At 32.2% G+C, this 25,514-nt stretch overlaps 2 protein-coding genes and 1 long non-coding RNA gene across 4 annotated transcripts; all 3 read left to right on the top strand.

Moving 5' to 3' along the window:
* The first annotated feature begins 3,591 nt into the window (after nucleotides 1-3,591).
* On the top strand, nucleotides 3,592-7,659 carry LOC146941683 (nicotinate N-methyltransferase 1-like). The gene is made up of 4 exons (XM_085755500.1): nucleotides 3,592-4,029; nucleotides 4,516-4,852; nucleotides 5,077-5,141; nucleotides 7,156-7,659. The coding sequence occupies exons 1-4, from the start codon at nucleotides 3,655-3,657 to the stop codon at nucleotides 7,453-7,455; spliced, it is 1,077 nt and encodes a 358-aa protein (XP_085611626.1). The 5' UTR covers nucleotides 3,592-3,654; the 3' UTR covers nucleotides 7,456-7,659.
* Nucleotides 7,660-13,823: 6,164 nt separating this feature from the next.
* Nucleotides 13,824-16,787, top strand: LOC146941682 (putative indole-3-pyruvate monooxygenase YUCCA10). The gene is made up of 4 exons (XM_085755499.1): nucleotides 13,824-14,585; nucleotides 15,499-15,732; nucleotides 15,991-16,116; nucleotides 16,290-16,787. Exons 1-4 carry the CDS (start codon nucleotides 13,974-13,976, stop codon nucleotides 16,464-16,466), a joined length of 1,149 nt encoding a protein of 382 aa, XP_085611625.1. The 5' UTR covers nucleotides 13,824-13,973; the 3' UTR covers nucleotides 16,467-16,787.
* A 2,730-nt stretch (nucleotides 16,788-19,517) lies between these two features.
* Nucleotides 19,518-22,818, top strand: LOC146941681 (uncharacterized). 2 transcript variants are annotated; one of them, XR_015032464.1, is made up of 6 exons: nucleotides 19,518-19,826; nucleotides 19,957-20,013; nucleotides 20,138-20,193; nucleotides 20,740-21,098; nucleotides 21,825-21,895; nucleotides 22,521-22,818. It is a non-coding gene; the product is annotated as an uncharacterized LOC146941681 (long non-coding RNA). The 2 variants fall into 2 exon arrangements; XR_015032463.1 differs by lacking the exon at nucleotides 20,740-21,098.
* The last annotated feature ends 2,696 nt before the right edge of the window (nucleotides 22,819-25,514 follow it).

Genomic DNA, 25,514 nt, shown 5'->3' with positions numbered 1-25,514 from the left:
TATTAGTTTGAAGTCTGCATAAACAACCTATGGTTTACTAAATTCGCACCTAATCACTACTCGTGATATTTTTATCTAAGACACTCGTAGATATGAGACCCCTCTCACTTCCCCTCAATCACTCTACCTGTGATAAGGACAAACACAATCAAAATGGAGACACACTTCGAGAAACATAATCCACTCTTGCTTAAAAGCTTACGAGTGATTCACAAATACAACTCAACTATTAGTCCAGCTCAACGCATCAAGGTGATATAAAGAGTGACTCACAAATAAAAAGGACAAACATGAAACCCTAAATGACTTTCTTCTCAAATTACGACTTCAGTCCTTTTATAACTCAACTAAACAAACCATCTATGTGCTTTGATAATCAGTGGTAGCAACCAGAGAGGTATACAATAAAGCACAAAGCTTAACAAAGACACGAAATCCTAAAATAGTCTTTCTTTGATATGACGGCTTCGATGCTTTCACAAGGGTTTGATGAAATCTTGTTGAAGATTCCACAAGAATAATGAATGAAGTTACAAACTTTTGCATCTAAATCCAAATTCAAAATTGCAACCGAGTGAGAGTTAATAAATGGTTCCCCACACACATCTCAAAATATAAATGGATAATAATTGTAAACCGCACAGAAACATTTCAAAATTCAAAATTTATTGCATATATAATTGTACATGTGATTCTCCAAAAAATTAATTGCAAAGAAATATTTTTATTTTTTTTTGTAAAGTAGTCAAGTGGTTATAAATTCACTTTTTAGAGTGGATAAATGAAGAGTTTGAAGTTCAAATCTTAACCTCTATATAATGTAATTTCCTTATTGATTGAACTATCTTAAACTTAAGAGAATCATTTTTAACTATCTTAAACTTCATAGAATAAGACTCAAAATCAATTATTATTCTTGCTCGCCATAATTCGAATAATAAACCTTTCATTCATTATCTCCTATAATTCCTTAGCTCAATCAAGACCCGAAATTCAAAGCCAACTTCATAAAACAATACACCGCAATATGCTCACTCAATTAGTATTAGTGTCGACACCACCACTCAAAAAAAATTAGTGTAGACAACTTTATTATTAATTCTTTTTAACGGGAGACCACTTAATCTTTAGTTGGAGCAACAATCAAATGCTAATAGGAACAAAATAAGTTAGTGGGAGCACCTACCCCAATTTAATACTCAATCCATCCATTGTCTGCCATTTGCCAAGGGCATGTGACAAAATATCACACTCATATCGTTTATTTATATTTTTCACATCTACATCAGGCCACATATATATTTACTAGTTTAGTTGAACCATCGTTTTCTATTTATGTTTTAAGAGACACCTGGCATTTTAAATAAATATTTATACGTGGCATGAAATATACAAAATAATTGTTGGACATATTGAGTCCTTTTCTCTTAGCCCCTAGACAACTAAAGTTCTTAATCGTTGGGGTATACTACTTCAATTAATGGATAGAAGCAGAAGTAGTAGTGCACATAACGACCAAATGAATCAGAAATTCTTTAGGAAAAATGTTGTATACCGATTTGGATTACCGAATACTCCCTCCGGTCCTATTTATAAGAGAAAGTTGGGTCAACAAAAGTTGATGTATCTAGCTAAAAAGTTAGTCTAGATACATTAACTTTTGTTGACTAAACTATCTCTTATAAATAAGATCGGATGAAGTATCATAGTATCCTACAATGGCACTCGTTTTGAAAGCTTGGTTGTCTTGGATTTCTAAATGAACTTGGGAATTAAAAATGAATTCATCTATTCCTTCAAAAAAAAATGAATTCATCTATGTCGTCTGTCTGTCCTCAAGCAATTGGGCGATCGGGATAAGCCAATAATGCCTTTGCTGACTGGTATAAAGAAAATAAAATATCAATTATTTTATAATTTTTTTAAAAGAGCACAGACATCTTGTGCATCCTTTCAGAAAACAGACATCTCGTGCATGTCAACCGTGTATATATGGATTTTCTTTTACTCCATAATAATTCATTTTAGAAAAAATATAAAACAATTGGTATTTTATTTAGAATTCTTTTTCTAAACACTTATAAATGAAGCATTATATATATACTCCCTCTGGTCACTATTATAAGTAAAAGTTGACTTTTTTGGTTCATTTAATATATAGACTACATACATCATTTATTGAAGGGTCATGTTAACCAGTGCCCCCGGGGCACTGATTAAGGAACCTAAAAAAAAAAAAATTTAAAATGAAAAAATATTTTTTATGCTTTTGAAAAGTTGACAGACACAAGTACCAATGCAATACTTACTACATTTGATTAACCAGTACCCCGGGGCACCGGTTAACATTATCCTTTATTGAATTAATCTAAAGGGAAATGTTAACTTGTGCCCTTAAGGCACAAGTTTAGAAGCCAAATGTAGAAACTTATTTTTGAAGATTGTGCATTCAATGTCTTGGAAAATTAAAAACTTATTTTTTCAATACAACACACATGTTTTAATTCTTTTTTTAGATCCTTAACTTGTGCCCTAAGGGCACAAGTTAACATGACCCTAATCTAAAAAGTAATTTTTTACTTATAACAGTAACCGGAGAGAGTGTTTTTTTGGAACAATGAAAAATTGTGTACCCGATATTTGAAAATATGTACTCCCTCCGTTTCAAAATGAGTGTCGTTTTAGGTGTTTACACACATATTAAGAAATGCAATGATTAAGAGAAAGAGAATGGTTATTTTACCAAATTATCCTTATTAACTATTGGTTAGTTTTAAAAGTAATACTTTGGAAGTCGTGTGCAGAGTATTAATTGGAGGGTACAATTGAAAAGAAAAAGTTATTATTGCATTGGAAACTGAAAGCGACACTCATTTTGAAACAAATTTTTTTGGCTAAAGCGACACTCATTTTGAAACAGAGAGAGTATTTGATTTCAATCATGGATCAAATTCCTCTTCTTCTGTATTTTTTTTTTCTTTTCATATGCGTTAATTATTACATCTTAAATATAATAGAGACAAAAAAAACAAACACGTCACATTAAAATAAATAGTTAAGAGAATATTTTATATAAACATCAAACGATGATATGTGTATATTTTATATTTCTCACCACTCTCTTTCTCTCTCTTCTCAACCCCTCAACCCCTTGCCGTCATGTCTTATTGTCTTGCTTCTTCTTCTTGTTTACTAAAGAGAAAAACTTGAATATAGTCATATTATATTAGGCATATGTATTTTATCGTTTTATGTTATTAACATGGATGTTGTGAGTTTGTTCACAAATTCATCTTTTTGTTTTGAACAACTTTATATTTGTATTGTATCATTGTACTCTATCTATTTGAATGAATAGATATCGTTTATTTTGTCAATAAAAAATTAAAAATTCTCAAGGCCTCATTATATCTTAAACTTTCTCTTTTTATCACCAATTACATCTATCACACCACTCATCTATTACATTAAAAAAAATTGTACGAACAACTTTTTAACATCTCCTTCATACTCACATTATGTTATTATTCTCATTTGAAGTGTATACCAATCGTTTTTCTATAAATAGCTTATGTACTTTCTTCTACTACTACCCCTGCTGGAAAAACACAATCTTTTTTAGTTTTGAGTATAACAACAAATTAGTAAACAATAATGGAGAATGGGAAAGTTGCTGTGGTAAAGCCTCAAAGTGAAGCGAGGCTTGCCATTTTGGAACTTGCACACATTATGAGTGTTCCTACGTCCCTTAATGCTGTTCTCAAAATGAAAGTACCTGAAGCTATATGGCAAGGTGGAAAGAACACTCCACTCTCTGCCTCTCAAATTCTCTCCATAGTCCGTCCCAACGGCGGAGGAGACGCTGAAAATCTCCAACGTATCCTCCGTTTGCTCACCACTTATACTATTTTTGTTGAGGACTTGAGCAACAATGGTGAAAGGAAGTACTCCCTCACCGATGTCGGTAAAGCTCTTGTTCCCGATGATGATGGTCTGACCTGTGCATCATTTTTCGTCCAGCATCATCAGGTTTAAATAAACTTATATACAAATGTTTTTTCTTTTTTATGTTTCTTAAATATAAAATATATAACAAAATGAAATTAAAATATACGACTTTTTCAACAACAGAAAAAGAAGAAAAAAAAGATTAATGGGGATATTCCAACAAATACACAGTTATTATAATTATTATTGGGTTAAATACTAAGAGTACTTAATTTTGTGGAAATGAATATGGTATAAAACTCAACAGTACTATTAGATGTGATCGAAGACATACTAAAAAGAAACACAAGTTTGACATAAAAACTTAAAATATTTAATTTATAAAGAAGACCTCCGACTTATAAGTTGATTTTGTAAAGATAAATTATGTTCTTATCAAAACATGATAGCTATGCCCATATATTATAACAAGTTCGTGCAAAACTTACAAGTTGATTTTTGTATAAACTCATGCAAAACTTTGTTGAGAAAGTACATCTAATAATCTCAAAAAAATCAAACGTACAGGACCCGTACCTGCGAGCATGGCCGTTGGTAGGAGACGCAGTGGAGGATCCAACTGTGGAACCGTTCGAGAAGCTGCACGGAGAAGCAGCATATGCATATTGCACAAAGGGACCAGAAGAAATGAGTTTGTTTTATGCTTCCATGTCCGGGATGTCATTGCCCTACATGAGGGAAATGTTGGAGAATTATGATGGCTTCAAAGGTGTGGAGACTCTAGTTGATGTTGGTGGCAATTCTGGTGTGAGTCTCAACATGATTATGAACAAATATCCAAACATACTCAAAGGCATCAATTTTGATCTTCCCGATATGATCTCTTCTGCACCTCAATATCCAGGTAATTAGTCTATTTTTTGGGTCACTACCATTTTGGAACCTAATTAGTCTAATTTAAAAAAATAAAGTTAGATCGACAAATATTAGAGGACCGACCATCCTTAAAAAAATATATTAGTGGACCGATCATGTTAGTTTTTTGGTTTGTCCACGGACTAATTTTATTAAATTTGAGATTACGAACAAATTTATTCAATTTATTTAACTTTTGTGGCATGTATATAGGTATAACACACGTCGGTGGTGATGCACTTGAATCAGTTCCGGCTGGGGATGCTATCTTCATTAAGGTGTCTCTTTCACCGCATTAGTATTTTACCTACTTATCTCCAAAATATTTTTCAACTTTAGCACCATAGTAAGATATGATTTCCTCCCTTCTCAAAAATAGAGATATGATTTTCCACTATCTACTTACTTTTTTATAACCAAAATTTTATTATTAGGAGTAAACTAAACATAGTTGCCAATAACTAATGTTCAAACATACATCAGCCCATAATACAAAATGGTTGCTAAGATACTATTGTTACTTACTTTTTTGTTTTTTTTGGGTAAATATGATGCAGATGATAAACCCACTCCAACACCTTAGATAAATTAAAATTAAAAAAAAAAATACAAAAGGTCAGGGACATAAATCTGACTCAATGAAAAGTAAAAAAATGACACCAAAAAGTTTTAAACCAACCAGAAAGGATAATACAACCAACTCAAAGGGGATAAATCAAACAATCAGACAAAGCAAAAAGTTACCCGTCATAGAAACCAAGATTTAAGGTGAACGAATACCCACCACAAGCACAACCCAACAAACCTGCGGCACGAGTTAGAGACTGGAACGAGTTGGGGCTCAAACTAGTTACAACAAACCAAGTCATAATGACACAGAAGCAACAACAACTAAGATCGAATTCACTGTTACAAACCAACAAATTAAAGATTCCAATGAAAAGCAACCCCAAATTAGAATAGTGTCGAACATCATCATAGTGTATAAATACCAACAAGTTGTGATCAACCCCAACCAAATAAAATTGTCCAATCCGAGGCCAAACCAAATCCAACAGGAAGCCAACTAAATCTATAGCTACACGATTTAATCTCAACAAGGTGGAACCACCATGAATACATAAGCCACCTTGAGATCGAACCACAAAAGCAAGTAAGTCTGAATCCACAACAAACGAGACCCATGACAAGCTTCCATGTTGTTGAATCGTGGAAGACATTGAACCCATGGCCCAAAACCACGCGAACAACAGCAACAATTCTGCAACACACACAACGACGGCAACAAACAACCACCCAAACTCAGAATATATCCGGATCAGTGCCACGAACCCATGTCTGAGCTATCAATCTCATATCGAACCAAACCGAAGTACTGCATAATATACTGCATATTTTTTAACGTTAGACTATTATAGCAATAAGAGTAGTGTTATTTGAACAACCAAATGAGACAACTTAACTTATGTGACAACTTTTTTTTCTCTCTTTTCATTGGTCAAAAACAATGGAGTGGGAAAAAGAAAGAGAGAGAATAAGAGTATAATGTGAGTATGAGAGAGAAAGTTGTTAAAAAAATTGTTAAAAAGTGATTGTACAAATATCATTTCTCTAGCAATAACTACGCATTTTACATTTTTCTTTAGACGAGATTTAAACTATGACACGTCGTCTATATGTATTTTATACTTCTACACTACTTATAAGTCAATTAATTATGATTCGTTTGTTATAAGTATGTCTTTGTAATAGAAAACTCGTGTAGTGGTACAATTGTTTTATTTGTGACAATGAGGTTGCTCTTCTTAAAAAAAAAATAAGTATGTCTTTGTAAGCTTAACAATTTAATTACTTTTTAAAATTAAAATTTACATCATAATTTAAGGGGAAAAAACTAAATAGAAATTTCAGTCATTCTTTTTTAAATTAATTAAAAAAAATAATAAGTATGTCTTTGTAAGCTTAAATGAGGTTGCTAACTTATGAGCAACCTCATTTGCTTGTCTTCGTGCAAACTCAACACTAGAGTTTTCATACTCACTAAATACGGATTTACATTCATTAATAATAGCACCATATTCCTTATAATCTTGCTTATTTTACATTACATCATATCATTTGATACTTTAGATTTTTTTTTTAAGGAGATACTTTAGATATTTAAAACTCTTTAATTATAACTTTTAAATTCTATCAATTATAATTTTGTCAAAAAAAAAAATCTATCAATTATAATTAATAGTGTTTTTTAGAGAATCAATTATGATTAATAGTATAATTATTGTTTTGCAGTGGACAGTGTTAACATGGACAGATGAAGAATTCAAGAAGGCCTTGCAAAGTTGTTACAAGGCTCTTCCGGTGGCCGGAAAATTGATTCTTTGTGAACCGGTGTTGCCGGAGCAGACCGATGAGAGTAAAAGAACAAGAGCATTGTTAGCGGCTGACATATGGATAATGACAATGTATAGAACTAAGGGAAAACACAGAACCGAAGAAGAATTCAAACAACTTGGCATTTCTGCTGGTTTTAAAAGTTTTCGTGCCTTCCATATTGATCCTTATTTGCCTGTACTTGAATTTCATAAATGAGCAGAAGAAGGCTTTGAAGTGTGTGGTGCTTTATGTGATGATGGGGAAAATAATAAGGAACTGTGAGCTAAGATGCTAATTAATTGGATATTGTTTCCTTGACTGTGAATAAATATTCACTCATCGTAAATTTTCATTTTTGTTTCTCTTGTTTAACTTTTGCTTTAATAAATAAAGGGTAAAATATGTTTTTCGTCCCTGTAATTATAGGCCGTTTGAATTTTTGTCCATGAGCTTACTAATCCTCCCATTTTGTCCCTGTAAATATTAATCATTTGAGATTTCATCCTAATTACAAAAATTTGCTGAGGTGGAGGGTAATTAGTGACGTGGCATTTGTTTAATGGTTTTTTGTCAGGACACGTCATCAGAGGGCGGGGGAAATGACATTTTTGCCCTTAATGAACCTGGGCTCGCGCGAAAAGACTTTTTTGCCCCTGTCTTCTTCTTTTCTTCTTTCCCTCCCTCTCTTCTTCTTACCCGTTCTTCTTTCCTCTTTTTCATTCTCTTCCACGACCACCAACTCCGGATCTCTTCCATCTCCACCACCATCTTTTCTTCTTGTTTGCCCCTGCCTGAAAACAATGAACTGGCTCATTCACATTCAATTTTCAGACCCAGGACCAAATGTTGGACATGTTGTTGGAACAAAATCCACACATATCCATTCTATAATCTTCACACGGTGTAGGAATTGATGATTATTTCACTTGGCAGCCTTTACAGCAAGTCATTTATGCACCCAGTTTCCATTCTCATTCACAACTTCATGAATACTTTAACCACCACCACCATCACCAACAACACCATAGTTGTTCGTGAATCAAGAACTGGAATCGAAATGAATCAGTAAAACATTTCTGAAATCAAATCCCAACTATTCCAAATCCAATTCGAACACAAAATTGAAGCTTTGATAGATTGTAAATTTAAAGAACACGGAACAATTCGATTTCGAACAATAAATCGAAGCTTTTGATTTCAGTAAGGAGTGACTACATGATTGTGAGAATCAACAGTGCTGTTAGTCTCCAATGGTTTTGCAATGACAGGAAACCTCAAACCCAGTTCCACAGTGTATGATCGAGTTTCAAGTGAGAAAGAAGAAAAAGAGTGAAGCAGGGAGATTGATGATATCTCAGAGAAGAAAAAAATGAATCATGTTTGAAAGATCAGATTGACTTGAAACCCGGCACCCGTCTCACATACCTCAACCCGCCGTCGTCAAATCCGACGCCGTCGTTCTGCTCATCGTCGTCGCAGCCTCTCGCCGCAGTTTAAACACCAAAGTCCAATTAATACACACCACATCCGAATCAAAACCGTTATACAGTGAAAGCTTCGATGGAGAAGATGAGGGAAAGAAGAAAAGATGGAGGCAGGGGCAAACAAGAAGAAAAGATGGTGGTGGAGATGGAAGAGATCCGGAGTTGGTGGTGGTGGAAGAGAATGAAAAAGAGGAAAGAAGAACGGGTAAGAAGAAGAGAGGGAAGAAAGAAGAAAAGAAGAAGAGAGGGGCAAAACGGTCATTGCGCGCGAGCCCAGGTTCATTAAGGGCAAAAATGTCATTTCCCCGGCCCTCTGATGACGTGTCCTGACAAAAAACCATTAAACAGATGCCACGTCACTAATTACCCTCCACCTCAGCAAATTTTTGTAATTAGGATGAAATCTCAAATGATTAATATTTACAGGGACAAAATGGGAGGATTAGTAAGCTCAGGGACGAAAATTCAAACGGCCTATAATTACAGGGACGAAAAGCATATTTTACCCATAAATAAAACTCATCTTTTGCGTTAGATTCGCCATTGCAACCAACGAAAGTTGGGCTTAGATCGAGAAATGTTCGAATTTCAACTGAGAGTATTTAGTATATGATACAAGTCAAATAATTTTATTTACAATGAAATGAACCATTGCGTATTTGTAAAGCCAACAAATTGGCACCATCCACATAATAAGAAAACTTTATGTGATGTTAGCATGGAGAGGAGAACTATAATCCAAGCATTTTATACAATATCAAATCCACGATCATGACCATCTTCAATAACGAGGTCTTTATCATTTAAGATTCGGTATCTAATAGGTACCTGCATTGGAAGATTTTTCTTTTGGGTAAATACACACTTTGGTCCCTTAACTTATTTTTGCGTTTCATTTTGGTCCCTTAACTTTAAACTGTCTCAATTTGGTTCCTTAAGTATCTCTCCGTTTACCAAAGTGGTCCCTTCCGTTAGTTCTCCGTTATGTTTAATAAAAAATGATAAATGTGGTACACGTGTCATTTTGTCATTTGTTGAGAGTTTTTTTTTTTTTTGTTATTTCCTTCATCTTCTCCATACAATCCTTCATCACAAGAACACATTAAACCAATTCTCAAGAACACTATTCATAATCTGAACCATTGGCGGAAGGAGGTTGCACAAATTGTCAAAGAAACACTATTCATAAACGGCAGTGACTAAAGAAGATCAAAACCCCTTTTTCTCAAAAGTTACTCAAGAACACATTAAACCATTCTTCTTTTTCCAGCAACATTCATAACATATTCAAACCAATATTCAACAACCATAATGATAACCATTTTTTTTTAACTTTCATAATCATCACATAATCTAGATCAAACACCTATTTTCAAAATTGCTTTTGCTTCCCAGCCATAACACAACCGATCGGCTTCATCACATAATCCGAACTCAACCTTTCCATCACAACCGTAACAAATCTCTTCACACACCAACGTTCATCATCAAATTCCAAAAAGTAAATCCAAACAACAAACTCAAATTCGAAATCACATCAAAGCTTTGAACATCATCACAACCTTCTTCTTTTTCCAAATTCATCTACACCATTAACCCTTAACTCAAATTTTCGGTTCAATCTCAAAACCATCATACATAATTACAACCTTTCTTTCTTTCGTACCATATGCAAGCTAAACACAAACTGCAAAAGGAAATCAGAACTGGTTCACGTTCAGAAAGAAGGAGTAGGACGGAATTCGACAACAACAAAACCGGTCTCATGAAGGAAGAAGAATCTGCACCTTAGGCTTCAACCGAATCTGAGCCAGATAGAAGAAAGAAGATGAAGGATTGTATGGAGAAGATGAAGAAAATAAAAAAAAAAGTTCTCAACAAATGACAAAATGACACGTGTACAACATTTAACTTTTTTATTAAACATAACGGAAAACTAACGGAAGGGACCACTTTGGTAAACGGAGAGATACTTAAGGGACCAAATTGAGACAGTTTAAAGTTAAGGGACCAAAATGAAACGCAAAAATAAGTTAAGGGACCAAAGTCTGTATTTACCTTTTTTTTTAGAGTCTTTTAAGGTTTAGGGTCCCACTTAAGACTCACATTCTTAAGTTGACGCCACATACTACTTTTTATTAAAATAATATGATATTGTTGGAATGTAAATGATAAGGAGTTAGTGATATGACTCATTTAGACTTTTGTCAGATGCTCTCCATTGAATTGACTGAGTGTTACTAGATATTGTTATTAAAAAATTATAAAAGAGTGATGTATACACATGAGACCTGTTTAAGAACTCTAAATTAAAGGTCTCAACTATGGATGCTTTAACTTGAGCAATTGAGACATTATATTGAAATTGGTATGTCATACGAACAACAACCTCTCTATGAATCTTTTTTGGTGGTCGTTGTGGCCATCAATGTTGTTGAGACGTTACACCTGTATAGAGATTTCCAATTGGGAAAATTTGTGAGGCGGAGTGATGGATTTGAGCTTCATATTTGTAGATGGAGATCATCCGAGTCCAGTTCAAAACAATAATCATTAGCAAAATTACTTAAAAAAAATGATTTATCTGAAATATATTAAAATTTAATTAACAGTCCAAAATATATTTTTTTAAGTAAAAAGAAAGTCTAATAAATAAATAAAAAATATACAAAGATTGGGGGACATAGGACCTGATCCAGGAAAACCCAAGCGGGAATACATCTTGATAAATCAACCTAAGTGGATCTACTCTAAACTATCCTAACAAAAGTTCACTAATCACAGGCGCAACCCAGCAAACCCTCGTACGGACGCGAAATCAGGTTTAAACGATGACATTGAAAACCAAAATAAATAAATAAATTGAATAATGAGATGACATTGCCAAAAAAAAATGACATTGCCAACTCAATGAGAAAAATACACATCTTATTAGGTCTTATAATCCTCATTCTAGCAAAATGACCATTGATAATTTGAGTTTAGTCATCCTAATTAAAATTTATTTTGATGGAATTTCAGTTTGTTTGATCTTCACTTAAGCTTAAATATTAACCACTTAACATCGACTACATATAATTTTATTTTGATGGTAAAACGCATGCTACGTGAGTAGTTGGGGAATATATAGAGCCCGTTTGTTACAGCTTTTTTTATAAAAAAAATCACTTTTTTTAAAAAAATAATCACTTTTTTTAATATTGCATCCGTTTGTTACAGATTTTCAAAAAAATCAGAATCTAAAAAAAATCTAAAAACTGCTTCAAATGAGAAGCTGTTATGAGCAGCTTTTTTTTAATAGATTATTTTTAGAGGAGAGAGAAATTTGTTACCGGATTTTAAGAAAAAAAGATATGTTTAAAACAAACTAAAATTCCAATCATATCCTTGTTTTGCTATATATACACAAAGACTAGTCTTCCTTTTTTTCACAGCCTAATCGATATTCTTCTCTCTATTCTCTAAACAAGTGAGTTCCCTCTTTTATTTTTTTGCTGCAGATCATCTAAGTTGTGAAGGTTAGCAATTCTATTATCTTTTTGATTCATTCATAATTGAACCTGTATATTTTTTTTTTCTGTTTCTCTTTCCATTATCATATTTTTTGTGTTGTTTTTGTCTATTTTGGTTTCCTTCGCACCTTCTTCTTTCTTATGAGGTTGGGTGCTTAATAAAGTTGGCCATTCAAAAAAAAAAACAAATGCTAGTGATAAATTTCACATTCTTGTGTTTCTTGTGCAATACATCAGTGGAGTAATAATTTCGTGAATCAGTAATTTTATGGCATGCATAACTATTCATAATTTGTTTACATATATAGCATTGTTTGATGCCTATTGTTAGATCACTTTAGTTAGGTAATGATTCAGGTTAAATTATGAACAAATGCTATTATCAATATGTACCTCAACATAATGAATGGCAAGATCCAACACAAGAAGATATCAAACACATCGAAGAAATGAGAAATGCTATTAGAGATCAGTTTCCTAGAAGAGGACAACACTAGTTTTATTTTTATATATTTATTTTCGATGACAATGAATATGAAACAGGGTATAGATACTACAATTCTGCTCGAATATTTTTTTTTTAAATATGATATGTTAACTTTTCTTTAAGGAATATGTTACGTTACTCATTTTATTTGAATTCATGTTGATAATTTTATGTAATATCTTGTGTAAATTTTTTTAATGTAACAAATACGTAGATAGTATGTTTTTTTTACAACGTAAATGCATTTTTTTAATTAACATACTTGTTTTCATACATAAAAAAAGTAATTTTTTTTGGACAAACATGTTATATTTGGAAAAAAAATTGTGTCCTTTATGGTAATTTTATAATAAAAAATCACTTTTAGAAAGTTGTATCCAAACAAACTAAAAATCACTTTTTTTTTTAAAAAAGTGATTTTTGACATGGTAAACAAACATAAAATAGATTCTGATTTTTTAAAAAATCTCTAAAAAATAATCTCTAAATTATTTCATGTCAAAATCACTTTTATTTTAATCTGTAACAAACGGGCCCATAATTTGCCACTTATGTTAATACGATTTGTTACATTGCATTTGTATATTTGATTTGAATCAAACTAAAATTTAAAGAAAATTTTGAGTTAAAATTTTATAATTTAAAAACTACACACGATGTTGTCAATTCAGAAGAAAAAAAAATATAAGATAAAAAACAAGTATTTATGCTTATCGAAAAATATATGCATTTTTACTAAAAGTTATACCAAAATTAATAATAAAATTGATATTATTTCTAGAAGGGTATATATATATATATATTTCAGGTACAATATAACATTTTCGATACATTGTGATAAATTCATTCATATGTATTTTTCCCCGTATGCAAATGCTTATAAAGAAACTATATATTCTCTTTAAAAGAAACGATGTATGCAACCTTATTCCTTTTTTTTTATTTTTTATTTTTATTTTTACCATTTTTAATATGAATGATACACTTTATCTAAAAGAAACATGAATGGTACACATTTTTCATATAGCAATTTTTTAAAACTATAATCATATGTAGTAATTCACTGAATGGAAAATCAACCAAAATATTACGGGCAAAAATGTTTGTGTTTCATTCATGCATCAATACATGTTCTTATGCTTTCATACATGATTATAAATTCTACAACTTCTTGTTGGCCTAAAGATATTGGAGTCATACAAAAACAAACATATTGGAGATACTTAGATCCTAGATTACTAAAACAACAATATGCAAGAATCCATAGTTGTAATTGTAGGTTCTGGTCCTTCTGGCCTAGCAATATCAGCTTGCCTAACACAAAACTCCATCTCTCATATCATACTTGAAAAAGAAGATTGTTGTGCTTCTCTTTGGAGGAAAAATGCTTATGATCGTTTAAACCTCCACTTGGCTAGTGAGTTTTGCTCTTTGCCCCTCATGCCTCACCCACCCTCAGGCCCAACCTACCTATCCAAAGACCAATTCCTTCAATACATAGACAAATATGTCGACCATTTTAACATAAAACCTCGTTATTGTCGCACAGTTGAGTCTGCTAAGTATGATGAAGTTAGAGACAAATGGAGGATTGAAACAAAGAACACTAAAGAAGGAACATTGGAAGTTTATGAGGCAAAGCTTCTTGTGGTCGCCACCGGCGAAAATAGTGAAGGTTATATTCCTAATGTGCCTGGACTGGATAACTTTGAAGGAGGGGTGGTACACTCGAAATACTACAAATCTGGTTCAAAATATGAATCAAAAGAGGTTTTGGTAGTTGGGTGTGGTAACTCAGGAATGGAGATTGCTTATGATCTCTATAATTGGGGTGCTAACCCGTCTATTGTCGTTCGAAGTCCGGTAAAGAACATTTCTAACTCACTATTTTCATGCAACAATATCATTCACAATGAAAGAATTTAAATTTGTATACCTAAAAAGAGCAAGGATACAAATAAATCTTCGTACATAGACAATTGATTTTTTTCTTAGAGAACATAGACAATTGATTTATTTGTTTATTTATTTATTTAAAAATTTAATGACGGATGAATTTTATCAAATTCACTTTGCATCTTTTCATTTAAAAAAAAATTATCAAATTTTCAACTCATTTTTTTTAATCTAGCAATGCATGTATAATTTCTTGATTCAATGTGACGATTATTCGTTAATAATATTTCAGCTATTCTTTTCAATGTATATGTGTGTGTGTGTGTGTGTGTGTGTGTGTGTGTGTGTGTGTATATATATTTAGATTGTGTTAGTCCTATCTAGATAGATATCCATAACTTTCGACATATCAATGTTATACAATATTTTGGTATGTTAACTATCCTTAAGGGTTTAGGGTGCTTCTAACATGGATATTAAAATAGTACGTTTTGTATAATATTTTTTTTTGTTGAGATTGTGTTAGACCTATCTAGCTAGACATCTATAACTTTTGACATATCAATGTTATACAATATTTTGGTGTGTTAACTATCTTTAAGATTTTAAGGTGCTTCTAACATGGAAAAGTGCGGTAATGAGCTTCTATAATCATTTTCAATCCATATTAAAACCATTCAATTGAAAAGTGCAGTAATGAGCGTTTATAATGTTGAAAATGACAGTGGCCTGTAAAGCTGAATTCCATTATGTTGGCTCGATAGTTGAACTATGTTATGTTGATATTATTTGTGTCAATCAATATAAAAAAAATATGCATTGATAGTGTAATGAAAATATGTATTTTGTGGTATTGATTGTTTTAAGTTTTTTTTACCAGTTTCATGTCTTCAGTAGAGAAATGATTCGTCAAGGGATGCGAATGGTGAATTATTTGCCGGTTGATGTTGTGGATGCTATCATTACTTTTTCGGCAAAACTAAAATACGGTGATCTGTCCAAGTACGGTATTTATCGTCCCAAATTGGGACCTTTACAACTCAAGAACGTGACAGGAAAGTCTGCAGTTATTGATGTTGGAACCATCGAAAAAATTAAAGAGGGATCTATAAAGGTATTTGATTAGTTATTAATACCATGTTTATGTAGGTGATTAATTAACACAAAAAATAAGCATTCTTACTTTATAGTATAATTTATTAATATTGTATAGAGTATAATACTTTTTTATCAACACAATTGTGAAGTTATAGCACTTCATGATATTTATTATTCGTGATTTTTTTATTAAAACTAAATTATAATTCGTTCAAACTCACAACACTTTCATTAAGGTATGAGTGTGACATAACTTTGGATTTGGATGTCACAGGTTGTTCCTTCAGATATTACGAGAATTGAGAAAAAGAAAGTTGTATTTGGAAACAACATGGAAAAAGAGTTTGATGCAATCGTATTCGCGACTGGATACAAAAGCATAGCTAATGGGTGGCTTAAGGTATACGTCATAATTAAGATAAAGGGAGGAAAAATTGATCATCTACTCCATTACAATATACATACATTTTATATTTTTACGCTTTTGCATGTGTTTTTTTATTGGACTTTATTCCCCATATTCATTATAATTCTCTAAGTTAATATATTATTATTTTATGTATTTTTTCAAAGGATTACAAATATGCTCTCAATGAGAAAGGGATGCCAAAAAATGCTTACCCGAGCCATTGGAAGGGGGATCATGGATTATACTGCGCAGGACTAGCAAGGAGAGGCTTGTGGGGAGTCAAGATGGATGCAGAGTCAATTGCAGAGGACATCAACCAAACTCTTAATCTGCATAATTAATTAATATCATCTATTGAAGAAGCTTTTGCCCTTTAGTTTCAACAAGAGTTATTAAAGTTTTTGTTGAGAATTGGGTTATGGGTAGTTGTACTGTGTTTCTTTTTAAGTAAGGGTAGTTGTTACGTGTTGTCTATTTATAATAAGTGCTTGTTATGTATCTGTTCAAGAGATTGTCATGCATCGCATTTTCAAGCTAAAGTTTTTTGATCAATAAAGACATTGTGTTGTGTTGTCCATTTGTTGTATGCATATGATATGATTATATTATATTATATAATAGTATGCACAATTTTTTAATTGAAAACGTGTTTATTTTTTATTTATTTTTACAAAACGAAACCCGAGTTAATATTGGAAATCATGCCAGCACTACAAAACAATACACTAATCACTCAAGTACTTGTATCGGTTAAGTGGAAGTCTCTTGTTAAAACACTTTGGAAATGCAACTTGATTATCCTAACATCAACCTTTAGACCAATGTTGATTTTAAGAGGATGATATTATAAGGAGATCAAATCAATTAATGGGGAATACAACATTTACACCAAGGACACATGACATAGGATAGCTAGTCTAAGTAGTCGTTGGAGATTCAGGGTCTATTTGAGAGGATCTTTTTTGGAGGAGATAGCTTTGGAGGAATATGTCTATATTATGAGGAAGCTTCTGGATTACACTTCAAGCTTTGATTAAATTTCAATTCCTTTAGGTCAAAAATTGCACACTAACACCAATCATGAGAAAGATGCAGAGACAAACAGTGTGCATGGGTAGTTGGAGACATTGGTTGTAACGTGAGAGATGGACAAATGCACGCGCGTACAATGGCGAAAAAAGATAGTATGCCGTTTCATAGTCAAACTCAACCAGAACGGTTGATTTTAATCTAAGGGATGTTATATACTCCTCTAACCTCTCACAGTAACACCACACACACACACATACATATAGATAGAGGGCATATTCAATGAGAGGAGTTTTACTATGAGAGATGAGAGGGTTTAATAACATTTGGATGAATATTAAATTTATGGGTCTTGCTAACAAGTGTCCTAAGGGCATTGTTTAAGGAACCCAAAAAAAGAAACTATGTCTTGAAAATACAAGTCAAACACTTTTTAAAGTCATCATCGTACAATTTCCAATGCAAAAATTGCTACTTTTAGATGCTTAAACAATGCCCTTAGGGCACTTGTTAGCATTTTCCTAAATTTATCCTTATCACAGGAATGCACAATCCTTCTTCCGTTTTTTCATTTCTTTTCTTTTCAATATGGTTCACTTCTTTTTTCTTTTATCGTCAAATAACATAGAAGAGGTTAGATTTTCTTTGAATTATCAATATTCTACTGTAAACAATGAATTCAACTAATCTTCCCAAAATCATTCCACCATTAACAAGGAGAAACATAATCATCTCCTCTCTCTGTTTTTTTTTTTTTTGAAAAAAAACACTAATCCTCTTCTCTTTTTTTGACAGTGTAATTCCCATTTATGTAATTTTGTTGCATGTGTGTTCATTTGTCTGTGAACAATTGAAAGAAAGTTGGATTTCAATATTTTTAGGGTGAATTTATTTGGGATTTAAAGTGAGATGTAATTATTCTCTCCAAAAAAAAAAGTGAGAATTAAGTACTTACAATATTTTTTAATCAAAATTGTTTTTCATGAAATTAAGCCACTCATATGTGTGACACAAAAACAGTCGTATCTGATTATAGCAAAATGCTAACAAGTGCCCTAAGGGCATTGTTTAAGCATCTAAAAAAAGCAACTTTTGCATTGAAAATTGTACGATTATTACTTTAACAAGTGTTTGACTTGTATTTTCAAGACATAATTTCCTTTTGTGGGTTCCTTAAACAATGCCCTCAGGGCACTTGTTAGCAAGACCCCTGATTATATGAAGCTCCAAAAACAGTCATCAATGGCCACCATTCATAGAGGGATGTATGTACATGACAAACAAAGAGAGACAAAACACATAATCACCCATCGCTTAATTTTCTGAATTGCTCACTCAATCGCCAAATCTAATTATCCGAAGTCAATTTGGTGATCCTCAACGGTGGCTGGAAACTGAAGCATCAAAATTGGCGGTTCAATGCGTGTAGATTCCCCACGTGAGTCGAAGCTTGGTGAAAGCTTGAACGAAACAAACTAGGAACAAATTTGAGGTTATATATATATATATATATATATATATATAGGGTTATGTTACAAGACACCCTTTGGTGGTGTCTTTTATCAAGCAACACCTTAAGGTGTGATTTTCACTTTTTAGTTATAACTTTGCTAAAAGACACCTTCATAAAAGTAAGTTGGTGTCTTTTCGCAAAAGCTCATAGAGTAACTTGATAAAAGACACCTTCACAAAAGGTGTCTTCTATCATAACCCATATCTTAATCTTAATAATATACAAATGGGCAACAACAAATAGCAAAAAAATTTGCACAAATCCAATGTGTCAAAATTCTAAGCCACTTAATGTCACATCAATATTAAAAAATGATTTTCTTTTTGCCACTTTAAGCATTCACACAATACAAACTATAAAATATCATTATCACACATTTTCCCTCTTCAATTCAAAATTCAAATTTCAAACTTATTTCCTTTTCTTCCTCACTTTCTCTCTCTCTTCCTCTTCCTCTTCCTCACAACTCTCACACGTAAACCTCATTTTCATCTCTGTCCATGCTAACAAACTCATTCACCATCATCAATCTATATCCAGAAAAAGAAATGCAATCAAGGAAGAAGAATAAAGCAAGGTGAATGTTTATTTTCGAAACCCTAACCCATTTTTTCCTCAAATCCGAAAATACTCATGTTTGGGATTAGAATTTCAATGATAGTTTTTCTTCTTCCTTTTTCACCTTAACCTGTTTTTTCACCTTAAAGCAAGGTGAATGTGTACAGGTTCTTTCAAGAAGAAATCAAGTAAGAAAAATGAGCAACAACAAATAGCAACAACAAATATCTTAATCTTAATAATATACAAATGGGCAACAACAAATAGCAAAAAAATTTGCACAAATCCAATGTGTCAAAATTCTAAGCCACTTAATGTCACATCAATATTAAAAAATGATTTTCTTTTTGCCACTTTAAGCATTCACACAATACAAACTATAAAATATCATTATCACACATTTTCCCTCTTCAATTCAAAATTCAAATTTCAAACTTATTTCCTTTTCTTCCTCACTTTCTCTCTCTCTTCCTCTTCCTCTTCCTCACAACTCTCACACGTAAACCTCATTTTCATCTCTGTCCATGCTAACAAACTCATTCACCATCATCAATCTATATCCAGAAAAAGAAATGCAATCAAGGAAGAAGAATAAAGCAAGGTGAATGTTTATTTTCGAAACCCTAACCCATTTTTTCCTCAAATCCGAAAATACTCATGTTTGGGATTAGAATTTCAATGATAGTTTTTCTTCTTCCTTTTTCACCTTAACCTGTTTTTTCACCTTAAAGCAAGGTGAATGTGTACAGGTTCTTTCAAGAAGAAATCAAGTAAGAAAAATGAGCAAGGTGATATTTGAATTTCAAAACCCTAACCTGTTTTTTTATCAGATCCGAAAATGCCCATCTTTCTGATGAAATTTATTTTCATTTCTTATTTAATAATCAGATTATTCGTCTGTTTGATTTGCAGGCTGTTTGATTTTAAGCTCTATGGTTAACAGGAGCATCAATCGGCTGTTATTATTTGTAAGTTCTTCCTAATTTATCACAGGTTCTTTCAGCTGGTCTTTGTATTTGATGTTCTTCCCTTGCATTGATTGTTTCTATTGAATTATTTATTACATTTGATTGTCATTATTTGTGGTTTCTTTCAATTTGAAAATTGTACCAAACTTATAAGATTTGAATTTTGACTAGACTTTTATGTTATTGATCCTAATTTTATTGTTCTTTACCGTTAATGCAATTTGAGTCTCTATCCAACTTATTATACCTCAAAATGACTACACTTCAATTTGACAAAAAAAAACATTAAAACTTTGACTAGACTTTTATGTTATTGATCCTAATTTTATTGTTCTTTACCGTTAATGCAATTTGAGTCTCTATCCAACTTATTATACCTCAAAATGACTACACTTCAATTTGACAAAAAAAAACATTAAAACTTCTGCTTAAAGGTTCAGTTTTTAGCTCTGTTTTTTCAAATAGAAAATTCAAATGATTGAGATGATTTAACTTCTACATTCTATAAATGAAAAGATTTTATTATAACCTCTGAAAATATGCTAGGTTTGGTGACCCCTTTATTCTAATCTTTTCAAATTCTCCCAAAGTCATCTCTTTTTTCCTCATTTAATCCATCTAATAATAATTTATGAGGTTAGTTTCATTCCTCTGTTATTAACTCTGCCCTTGAATCTTCAACGATATGTCTTTTTGAATGTGTTTCCTTATATAAGGTTTCTTTACTTTGAAATTTGAATCAGGACTTTTTAAGTTACCTGTACTTTGAAATCTTTGTGCAACTTATCTACCCTTTTTAACTTTTCTTATTTGTAGTCTGATTTTTATATTTAAAAATTTCTGATGTTTTTACTTCTTATGCAATAATAACATTGTGATTTTATGCTTTTGGTGGTCTTCAATGGGTTAGTTCTCTCTCTAATCTCATCTTTCTTGATTCTGGAATGGTTCATTGTTTGTTAATATGAACAGGTCTTAATTAAATCCTTTTATAATAACTTTTATATTTTTATTTTTGCTACAATAATAGCTTTTATAATTATTACATTTAATTGTGATGAGTTTGTCATTATTTGTAGTTTCTTTCAATTTGATAATGATACTCAACTTATTAGATTTGAGCAGACTTCTATGTTATTGATGTTAATTTGATGGTTATTTGTAATTTAAACAATTTGAGTTTATCTAATTTTTTATACCTCTAATGACAAAAAAAGCATTAGAACTCTGACTTCAAGGTCAATTTCTTCGATCTTCCAATATTGTTTTCATTAAAAATGTTGCTTATAAATGTAGTATACTATGATTATATTAACCGGAAGCAGCTGACAAGAATGCTATGTTTTCAACTCTTTGAATTTGGCAATGATTGAGATATAGATGTGATTTAACTTCTACTTTAGATATTTGTTTGTAGGGATTGTAGCATGTGCTTATTCTATAAATGAAAAGATTTTATAGGATGTCAATTAACTATAGCAATTAAGTTTTGGTGTTGATTGTTTATTATTACACGTTAGTTTACGAGCTTCCAATGGAGTGTGAGGTGGGAAATACTCTTTTCTACTGTTTATCTCATTCTTATTCATATTATCTTTTTGCTCATAAGTAGTATTTATGTTTATGTGCAGGTATCAAGTCTATCTGGGTGGGACAACTCTTCTTGCACTTGCTAGATCTATAATGACAATTGGACTTTTAGGTATTTTGAAATCACTGATATTTTTTAGATAATCAGGAAATAGTTTTGGCCATTTTTAATTATTTTTAGGGATAATTATTTTAAAAGCATGATATCACTCAATGGACTTAAGGAATAGAAATACAATACCCACTTTGTCAAAATCTTTGAAAGTATGTGACTCACCCCATGAATTTTACCAGTTCCAAAATAACATAGGAGGAAATCAAAAGGCATCAAGAAAAAGGTACAAGTAACGACAAAAGACAATTGACATATTAGATTTCTAAGATCTACTATTAGTTGTTAAATTCGAAAGGAGGGATCAATTGAAATATTGCTATTCATAATTGACCAATAAAATGTACTATTAATTAAATCAATTTTTTTTTTAGAATTTTTTTATCAATGAACTTGGGTTAGAGTGGAATTAGCTTTAAATAGATACTTTCAGTACACTAATACATTTATAGTACCTTTGATTATTCTTTATATGATTGTTAATGTCTTATGAATGACATGGATTCGGTGTTTCCAAATTCATTATTACCTGCATTTTTCAATGACTGATTTGAGGCTAAAAATTAACTTTTATCAATGCCATGGCAAATAAATTGCAAGCTAAACTATAAATGTTTTCCTGTAGTGTGCAAAAGTGGTGGTAATGGAGTTGTGCTAGCTGTAACCGGAGATGTGCAACTTGGAGGAACTTTTGTTTTTTGAGTGTTATGTGGGGATCCAATTTTAGGTCTTTTATGAAAATGCTTACTTCTTTTACTAACTTTTATGAATGTGTTGATTAAAAGTATTGATGTAATCATGTAGGAGGAATGACTACAGTTAATGAGGCAAAAATGGTAGTGGTAAAAATACTGATGTAGTCATGTACAAGGAATGCCTACAATCACTTATGCATTCTTTTATAAATATATCTTGACAGAAAAGGCTAATGCTTTGCATGTTTTTGTTAACTCGCAAGTATTTGATATTCTTCGGTACATATGCCAATCTTTTATGTATTCTTTTATGTAATCATGTTTTGTAAATTTTAGAAGATAATCATGTTTTATACTATGCCAATCTTATAATTAATATTGAATTAATAATTATGTTTATTGTATGAAATTATAACGATATATTTTAAGACATTGTTGGCGCTCCTGTGCGTTGCAGAGTTTACATTGTATTCAGATTTATTCTATAAATGGCATAATAGATAAACAACTATTATGAAAACAAAAGTAGAGTGGCCTCAATTTGAGTAAACATTTACTTCATTTGTTTTAATTTATCTTTGTAAACTTAGACAAAATTATTTTAGACAAAATTACACTTTTAGTCCCTTAACTTAATTTCAGGTAAGAGTTTGGTCCTTTATCTTTTTTTCATTTCAATTTGGTCCTTTTTGTCCATTTTCATATACATTTTCAAGCTTCAAATCTAATATTCTTATGCAAACATAGACGAGGATCATAGATTTGAAGACTGAAAGACCATAAGAAAATAAAATCATGAATTTTAAGCTTGAAAATGTCTATGAAAATGGATAAAAAAGACCAAATTGAAATGAAAAAAAGATAAAGGACCAAATTGTTACCTGAAGTTAATCATTTTCCTTAGAACTGTACAATTGATTGTGTTTCATATTCCTATAAATCTATAAGTCTCTTCTTCAGTTATATGATTGAGTTAACTAAATATTGAAGAAAATATGCAAAACCTTTCTTTGGATAAATTCATGGCTCTGTATAAGAAAAATAATAGGATGTAAAACATTACACAAGAGACTTACAAAATCTTCCTCTCGATATTTGGCCTTCCACTATCTCAATAATATACAACACTCCCTAATTGCTAGTCCACAATCCAACAAGATAGTTGCTAGAAATATGTACTGTCTATGTTAACAACAACAATTACATGACAAACTTCACCCACAATTTTTCTTCTTTTCTTCTTCTTCTTCTTCTTCTTCTTCTTCTTCTTCTTCTTCTTCTTCTTCTTCTTCTTCTTCTTCTTCTTCTTCTTTTCTTCTTCTTCTTCTTCTTCTTTTCTTCTTCTTCTTCTTCTTCCTCCCTCCTCCTCCTCCCTCCTCCTCCTCCTCCTCCTCCTCCCTTCCTCTCCCTCCCTCCCTCCCTCCCTCCCTCCCTCCCTCCCTCCCTCCCTCCCTTCCCTCCCTTCCTTCCCTCCCTCCTTCCTTCCTTCCTTCCTCCCTCCCTCCCTCCCTCCCTCCCTCCCTCCCTCCCTCCCTCCCTCCCTTCCTTCCCTCCCTCCCTCTCTCTCTCTCTCTCTCCCTCCCTCCCTCCCTCCCTCCCTCCCTCCCTCCCTCCCTCCCTCCTTCCCTCCCTCCCTTCCTTCCTTCCTTCCTTCCTTCCTTCCTCCCTCCCTTCCCTCCCTCCCTCCCTCTCTCCCTCCCTCCTCCCTCCCTCCCTCCCTCCCTCCTCTCCTTTCTTTCTTCTTTCCTTTCTTTTTTCTTCCTTCTCCCTCCCTCCCTCCTCCCTCCCTCCCCTCCTCCACGATGACATAAATCATATATATTTCTTATCGTTAACTTAAACAATCAATATTTCTTATACAAGTTAATGGGGGCTATAAGATGATGGTAGTTAAAAAATTTATATTCCTTAAACACGGGGGGCTATAAGTACTTGATTTAAGTCGAAATTTTCATATTCTTCATACATGGGGATATAGGTTCTTTCAAAAAAAAATACATGCGGATATAGGTATTTAGTCCTAAGTTATTTATTTTAATCATTTTCTTTCTCATCTTACCATGGGGGATATAGGTTTTTTTTTTTTGGTGCAAGGGGGATATGGGTATTTAGTTTATGTCTTTAATTAGTTATTATGTATGTTTTTTATTTTAATCATTTTCTCTCTCATCTTACCATGTTCATTGTCCACAAGGGCATCTTTTGATTGTTATCTTTGCTAATAACCTATTTAATTGTTTTGAGACTTTTTTGTGGTCATTTCATGATTAAAATACAACATTGTAGGACACGGGCTAAAACATAAGATGGCTATAACAGTTGTTTTATTTATGGTTGTTATATAGTAACTATATAAGTTAATTTATATGAGCGACAATTTAGCTTATTTACTTTGTTATTTTCTTAAGAACCCATAATTCAATTTACTACATTAACTACTTTTTGCCCATGCGTTGCACGGGGCAAATACTAGTAATATACAAGCATGAAACAACAAATAGCAAAAAAAATTGCACCAATCCAATGTGTCACATCCTCAAGCCACTATATGTCACATCATCATTAAAAAATAATTTTACTTTTGTCATTTTAAGCATTTACACAATACAAACAATAAAATATCATTATCACACATTTTCCCTCTTCAATTCAAAATTCCAATTTCAAAATTTTCAAATTATTTTTTCCCTCCTACATTTTCTCTTATCCCAACAAACATCACTTTCTATATCCTTTATCTCTCATCCACTCTAAACTTCTTTCCTTTTTTTCCTCACATTCTATCTCACACACAAACTCAACATAACTTTCTCTTTCTTCCTCACACTCACTCACGTTTCTCTCACCATCCCTCCATGAAACCCTTTTCTCTCTACCTTCTTTCTTCATTTCCGATCAACCCCGGCCAAAAATATACAAGCATG

Source organism: Medicago sativa, chromosome 3 (genome assembly GCF_051527215.1).
Source record: "Medicago sativa cultivar Bolivia chromosome 3, Bolivia_mono, whole genome shotgun sequence".
NCBI lineage: Eukaryota > Viridiplantae > Streptophyta > Magnoliopsida > Fabales > Fabaceae > Medicago > Medicago sativa.
The sequence above is the reverse complement of the archived record's forward strand: the minus strand, read 5'-3'. Positions and strand labels throughout refer to the sequence as shown.